Consider the following 7573-nt stretch of genomic DNA (forward strand, 5'->3'; position numbering starts at 1 on the left):
AGCAGATATACTGATGGGATATCTCATGGTTTCTTCAGAAACAATAGATAGCTTGCAGCATCAGGGTTTTGGATTTTTACTTGTTGTGAACAAGCCTCTGCTTAGCATGACTTTTCCAAGTCTTATTATAGTCTTTTAACAGACTTAAGGCAATTATTGGGGTGTTCATAACCTTTTGTGGAGAGGACTTCCACCAGTCATCCCGGGAAAAGTATGACAACACTTGTGGTTAGGGCTCCAATGGGCTGGATGCTGTGATGAACCATTTACCATTGTTCAAATATTGCCCGTACCCTCTCTGACTCAGTTTCTTGCCTCAACATTCCCTAACCCAACAACCGAGTTTTAGTCAATCAAGTTTAAATAGGCCTCCCATAGTGGGACCGGGGAACGTACGGCCCGAGATGCCTATTAAACTTTACTTCTGCTTAGAGGTGTATGTGTGGGGGCGGGGGAAGTCCTTTGTAAATCCAGAGTAGAACTGGTCTGATAAATGCTGAGCTGCATGTGTGTAAATGTGGGTTGATTAGCATTTGGAGCACAGATTCCCCATCATGCAGTACTCCCCTGCTTCTCTGATCCCAGAATTCACTGCAGTCTTTGCTTTGGGCTTTCTGTTCTCCATCTCCCATGTAAATGAATGGTCATCTGGTTCCATCTCGGATGCAAATGAGACCTAGGGCAGTTGCTTCACTCTTGTCACCCTTATCTGGAGGGTTTTAGGCGTGTCTGCCACTGCATCTTAATCAGTTTTGTATAAGGTGGGGGGAATTCTTTGCGAGTCAGACAGGCTGTGTCCTGTGCCAGGGTTCCCCAATGACAGGGAGCTGAGAGGTAACAGGGCTAGAACAATACTCGTTTCCTTACTGTAAGCATTTTTTTTTTTAAATGCCCTCTTGAAATTGCTCCTGATATATTCTTACACTAAGGAGAGCAGTAGATTCATAGATTCATAGATTCATAGATGTTAGGGTCGGACTCAATAGATCATCGAGTCCGACCCCCTGCATAGGCAGGGAAGAGGGCTGGGGCTAGGTGACCCCCGGTAGATGCAAAGACCCCCAGGGTAGGGGAGAGCACCACCTCCCTTGGGAGCCCGTTCCAGACCCTGGCCACTCGAACTGTGAAGAAGTTCTTCCTAATGTCCAATCTAAATCTGCTCTCTGCTAGCTTGTGGCCATTATTTCTTGTAACCCCCTGGGGCGCCTTGGTGAATAAATACTCACCAATTCCCTTCTGTGCCCCCGTGTTGAATGATACTGTCTTAGCAGAGTGCACACAGTTCTTGTTACACATTTCAACACTTCAGATACTCGCATAAAATGCACTTAGGCTTCATGAAAATTATCTCCTGGCCTCAAAAATGCAAGCTGTTGTGAATGTGATACTTTGGCATGAATGTCTTTGGCTTTATCAGTATTTTATGGCATTGTACTAGCATTGTTATCAGTACAAATGACTTTCTCAACCTCCTGCAGAGAAGTGAAAGACTCCCTGGAACTGCATTCACAAGTTCAGAATAACAGACTCAGAGAGAGAGTGCAAGCACAGGTGGAAAAAATGAAGTTGAAAGCCATCAACAAAGCCCTCATCCTGGAGTAAGTGTTATTTCACAGATTCCACGGCTGTGGAGCAGTTTTTCTTTCACACAAACCTGCTGTATCTCTGCCCCAACTTATCACTGCTTCAGACCTCGGGTATCTGCACAGTGCAGCTAGGAAAATTATGTTTAACAAACACAGCAGCTTTCCATCAGTTCTTCCAGGCTCTGTCCAGGGCACTCACTGTTTATGCTGAATAGGAGCTCAATGATTTTACTTGCCAGGGTTTCTTCCCTAGGTGCCTATTCATTTGGCACTGGAGTTAAGTTTGGGAAAACCACAGCTCTTGCCACCAGCATGTAAATAGTTTGTACACACTTTTATTGTTTGCCATATTTTCAGTGGACTTTCCTTGCCACGAACCTTGGTATTGTTCCATGCGCTGTCTGAGAGCACCCATTGCTTTCAAATAAAACGGGAATAATCAACATGAAGAAGTGGTTTGGGTTTTATTGTTGTTTTATATAGTTCTGACCTAGACTTGCCCACATGCTTAAATAAATGCTCTGGCTGAGCCTGGGTTTTTGTGCAGGTGGGCCCCTGACTCTCAACCTCTACCCAAAGCAGGCACGGCTCTTGGGTAAATCTGATGCCTTTTATTAAACCAACTCAAATAGTTGGAAAAATTCTTCTGAACAAGCTTTCTAAGAAGAATTGCTAAGACGAATTTTTCCAACTATTTGAGTTGGTTTAATAAAAGGCATCAGATTTACCCAAAGAACCTTGCTTGCCTATGTCCTTAGACCAACACGGCTACAAGCTACACCCCTCTACCCAAAGCAGGCACTCGTGCTTTGTACTGGGGGCATGACGGGAGTGGTGAATTAAACCATGTTATTAGCCAAGAAAAAATAATGCCCAAACAGGTTCTGTCTGGTTTCCAGCAGTCAAGGAGTTATCGGCTAAAGTACTGTGCAGGCCAAGTCCTTGCAGGTGGACTGCATTTAGGTAATGGTGCCAGAGCTCCTGAGAGAAGGGGGAGTGGGGGTGGTGTTGAGAAGAGCTCCCCGACTGCTGGAAGGGGAAGTACTGAGCAGGCAGGCTCGCTGACAGGTTAGATGGGGTTTGGTTTTGTGGTTGAGTGAGTAAGGTCTGTTTCTGGGCCCCAATTGTACTGCATTTGCATTGTAATCTGTTGCATTCAAATTCCTGAAGAACAGATGAGAGAAAGGCCCTCGGGGAGCATGCCCCTTCCAAACTGCTCCTTTACCCAGTGCAAGCCCTTCTTTGGCCTGAGGCAAATTTGTTCCTGGCTATTGCCACACAAGCCAATCTACGCTTGAACTTCAGGAAGGTCGATTGCGGATGCCTATAGTGCAGGGAGCACCTCCTTACCTGAGATGTGCATGACTTTTGTTGTGCAGCTCATAGGTATAGCTCTCTATCATGGGCAAACTGCATATGGGCGTGCTTGCTGTATCCAAGGAGAGCTGCTTGCCCAAGTTGAAACGTGATCTGAGATGCGTGAAACCGAGAAAACGAAATTTGGCAATCCTGCATTTTAAGTGTCTTCAAGCTGACAGAACAGAGCATTATACGTTAGAGTCTGTGCTCCATTTTACAAACACGGCCCCTGGAAAGCTTGTGTCAGTCGGGGAGGATAACTAATGCGGACAGAGCAGTAAGCCCAGGGCATTTGGAAACAGGGAGCCTGCCTCCTCCTGCACGTATGTCAGACAGCTCCAGGATACTTACCCACTTCCCATCATTCCTTTACCATTTTGGAGAGGATCACCAAGAAGGAGGACATTCGATTTCTGCTAACTGTCTCATTCGTGAACAGCTAGCCGCCCACAAGGCAAATCTGGGCAGCTGCAAGATGCTGGGTAGATCTCTCTGATTAGAAAGAGCATTTTAAAATGTGAGGGACCTGCTGGTTGTTGAGCAAGGCAGGCGTGTTGGGAACAGATCTAGCACAGCTCAGGTGCACTTAGCTTCAATAGCCTGACTTGCAGAAGCACGCTTGACTTGTTGCTTCAGTATAGACAGCGGGTTAGACCCATCACTAGAGTAAATGCTGAGCCAACACAAAGCAGCTGAGTTTCTGCTTGCAGAGGAGATGGTGTAAGGGGTTGGAAAGTGGATGTAGACAAACATGTGGTCAAGACAGCCAAAAAGGGAGCTGATTAAGCACTTCTCTCCCAAAAGGTGTTGCCACACATGGAGTGCTATGAAATCCAGATTCATTGCCTCTATGTCCTCCCTGTTTATTAACCTTTGATCCATATTCCTGCTTTCTGTCTGCTGTCCCCAGGGGTCTGCTCTGCCAGCTTATGGCCTCCTCTGCAAGCAGGCACTGGCTCATAGAGGATGGTGCTCCCTGGTGTTCCCACATCCCCAAAGGGCTGCTTCAGCAGCCGGGACAGAGAGCCTTAGCACGGTGGTTAGCTGCATCTTTTGTTCCTGCAGGAATTTTGTACCTGCAGGAATGTCTCCTAGCCTGGGGCTGACTCTACTGTACTCAAGGTGATGCCCTAGGCAGGGAAAGGCCAATTATGTCAATCTGTGTCTCCTTTGTGCCACTCTAACTGTTCACAGAGTGGCAGTTTCCTCGGTCCTAGGATGCCATGTTTCTACAACATGGGTACACTGACTTGTCGAATCTTTGGGAGTTGCCCCACAGTGGCTGAGTGACAAACCTTTGCTTGTACAGTCACTGCACTGCCGATCTTCATGTTTCAAAGGTCTCTGGGATACCTTGATAATGCAAGGCAGTGGGTTGGCTCGCATACTGCGCTAGCATATAAATAAAAGATGCTTGCATTTATTTCACACAGTAAAAAAAGCAGTTGCAATTAGAGGCTGTTGGGAACTTTACGGTAACACCATTTTTCATTAAAGAACGCAGATGCAGCAAAACAGAAACTTTTCGTGGAAATATGTTTTTAAAAAACTCTTCATTAGGAAAGTCCCGTGGTTCCATGATGTACTTTCTCATCAAAGACATATGAGAGATGATTTATTTTGCCTTCACAGTTTGAAAGGGCTTAGTTTCATCGCAACGTAAAATGGGGAAACATTTTGAAATCTCCTAAACTTTCACAGAACAAGAAAACTGCTTCCCACCCAACACTTTTCTCAGAGATAGAAAGAACTAACTTCCCACGTGCATTTTGACTCTTTGCACCCTGTCCAAGTCTGTGGTTTCTCACTTTTGCCTGAAAACATGAAACGTGCCAAAAATAATCCCAAGCGCTCTGTTTCCATATAAAGGCTTTAAAACTCCTACTGGTCAAGTGCAAAAACCTTTTAGAAATGCGATATAAATGATAAGACACCAAACATTAACTGATGCGTATTTATAACATTTTATATCTGTCTTGTGTCCTTTGTGGAAATTGGAAGGATTATAGGAAATAAATGAAAAAAACAGGATTTATGCCAGGAAAAGAAAGAAAGGAAGTCATGTTTTTGGATGAACATTGTCCAGTACACTAAAATATTCCTATAAAACTTTTAGCTGTGGCTGGATTCATGACTTAGAATAGAATGCAATGCCAATTTGAGATTGTAATAATTTGCTTTTTGACTTTTATAGTTGTTTTATTGTGGACAGATTTTTTGTTTCACTTAAACTTTCACTTGGAGAGAGTGCTTAAGGAGAACTGCTAATTCTGCCGGTGCTCTCTGGGAGGTTGTGTAGGGTCTACCGTTGGATCAGGTAGTGGATTCGGGATCTGGATATTTTTCCGGACAATAAACAAAAGAGTTAATATCTGTTTGGGACCTCACCTTTGAGTCAAGGAACATGGAAGGAGAGCTGTTGCTGGGTTCCCTTTTCCCTAGTTTGTCTCAGTGTTGTACTCTTAACGATCAACGATTTAGAGGTGTAACACATATTTTTATTTCAATAATGCTAATATTATTTAACTCTGTAGCATTAGTAAAGGCATAAGCTCAGACGTGAAGCTTTGAAACAAAGGAAGGTTTTGTTCCACCAACACAGCCTAGTCCTAGGATGGCGCTGAGGTCAGTTCTAAGACCGTAGCTGAGATCTGTGGTTTTTCTAGGGGCCTGCCTCTTGTGGTCCCTCAGTTACCAGAACCAACACTCATTTCCAGGTGTCTTAAGTAAAAGCAGTTTTTATTGATGCAATCTGGAAAGGAATTCATGAAATGAAAACTAAAAGACAAATGCAGTCAGTGCTCGGGTCATTCCCTCCCCACTTCCACCCCAGCACTGAAGCATATTGCAGGATCAGGTTGTAAGGTCCCAAGCCACAGATCACAAGCACATGCTTAAAGTGAAGCATGAGTGTTTTGGGACTGAGACAGAAATCAAAGAGAGAGAGAGTATATTTTGCTACCGAGTAACTGCATGTGAAGGAGCACCGGCTTAAGGGAGGTATCCTCATGGACTGCATCCTCTTAGAAACAGCTGTAAAGGCGTCCCTTTCCCCCCGCCAAAAACTGGGATTAACCACAAAAGAATGAGAGTACACACAAGGTGAAGGGGATGAGCAAGGATCCAGAAGAGGAAAACTTCGGTGTTTAATTAGGAGTATATGTGGGTTTCCAGAAAGACTTATTTAATATTGCCTGCCTACTTCTTCATTTAAAAAATTGCAATTGCTGTCAAGTTTCTTCTTATTTCTACACTGATGTACTATTTAACAGACCCAGCCTTGTTACAGTATAGTGTCGTTGTCCAAGAGCCTATTTCCGTGCTGTTTAAAAATGTCTTGTTGATTAGGTAAGTCCTGGTGTTAAAAATACGCATTAGCATTTACATTATATTTACAACTTCATCTTCTGAAAGCATTTTATCGGTGTGTTTTAATAAGTTTTCCCAGTATCTATTTAAGGAAGTAACAATACACAATACTTTTTGAAGAAAAAGCTGGGGTAGTTTTTCTATAATACAGCATGTATGTATTTTATGCACGGATTGATTCCTAACATGGGTACACAATCAGTGTAAACATGAATATTTCAAGGCACCTTCATTTGGATGTATATGAAATATATGTAGTCATGGATTAACTTCCTATTAGCTTCACTGGGCAGAACTAGAGCCTGAAACAGAGCTCTGTAAATTGATATTCAGGGGTAAATTGATATTCAAGTCCTATTTCTATTCGGTACAAGTCATTTTACTTTTTCAGCCCTTGTTTAGAAATAGATTAATTAGTCAAATAATTACATATCTTTGCGATTTAGGTCAATTAAAATGTATCTATCTTACCTTACAAATGCCTGTCTCATTAGGTAGGCTAATATACATTTAGTTTCTGACTCCGACTTTATTACTTACCTCTTTGATTACATAAAAATGGGGATTTAAAATGGAAATGAGATAACGTACATTTTAAAAATTAGGAAAACATTAATGTTTTCATATGCAAATGATCTTTGAGTTCAAGAACTAGATAATTGGGCATTAATATCACTTACCGTTCATAGAGATAAAAGAAAAGCCATCAAGCCTTTTTAAATCTAAATGAATTATATTTTATAAAATTACTGGGAGAAACAGTAACATGAGTTTTAGTTAAGAAATGTGGTACAAAAATATATTTTAAGCTTATAAGAAACAAGTAGCATTTAGACAAAATGAGAAGGATTTTTCCACATGCTTACATGGGTAAATGCACCAGCGATTTGTTATATTGGTATCTTAGAAATGTTTTATAATCATTAACAAGCAACCCCTTAGAGCCTCTTTATGGGAGATACTAAACCTCTGAAATGCTGAAGTTGCTCATTGTCCCTGGAGGACAGGTCACTTATTCAAGTTCCTAACTTCTGGCTAAAGCAGACCAAAAAAGTATCTCCTTCCCACCTCAAAATTCAACTTTTAATTGAAAAACATGCCACAGTGTTTTCCTTTAGGAGTCATGCCTAGTGTGGCACATCCATGGGCAAATCTAGGATTTTGAAAAAAGGGAAATACAGGTGGTGGGGGTGCATCATCACATATAACACAACACGTATTTTTCTGCATTTAAAGATCAACTAGAAGTTTTACTGACC

The 7573-nt window shown here is 42.4% G+C and overlaps 1 protein-coding gene across 3 annotated transcripts in view; it reads left to right on the plus strand.

Moving 5' to 3' along the window:
* CFAP221 (cilia and flagella associated protein 221) overlaps window positions 1-2021 on the plus strand; it is a 39086-nt gene extending 37065 nt beyond the window's left edge. For all 3 annotated transcript variants that reach the window (XM_006017897.3, XM_006017896.3, XM_025196935.1), the window contains exon 25: window positions 1479-2021. In XM_006017897.3, coding sequence (XP_006017959.1) covers window positions 1479-1602 — 124 coding nt within the window. In that variant the 3' untranslated portion in view covers window positions 1603-2021. The remainder of the gene's footprint in view (window positions 1-1478) is intronic.
* Window positions 2022-7573: the final 5552 nt, after the last annotated feature.

This window comes from Alligator sinensis, unplaced genomic scaffold, assembly GCF_000455745.1.
Source record: "Alligator sinensis unplaced genomic scaffold, ASM45574v1 scaffold4_1, whole genome shotgun sequence".
Taxonomy (NCBI): domain Eukaryota; kingdom Metazoa; phylum Chordata; order Crocodylia; family Alligatoridae; genus Alligator; species Alligator sinensis.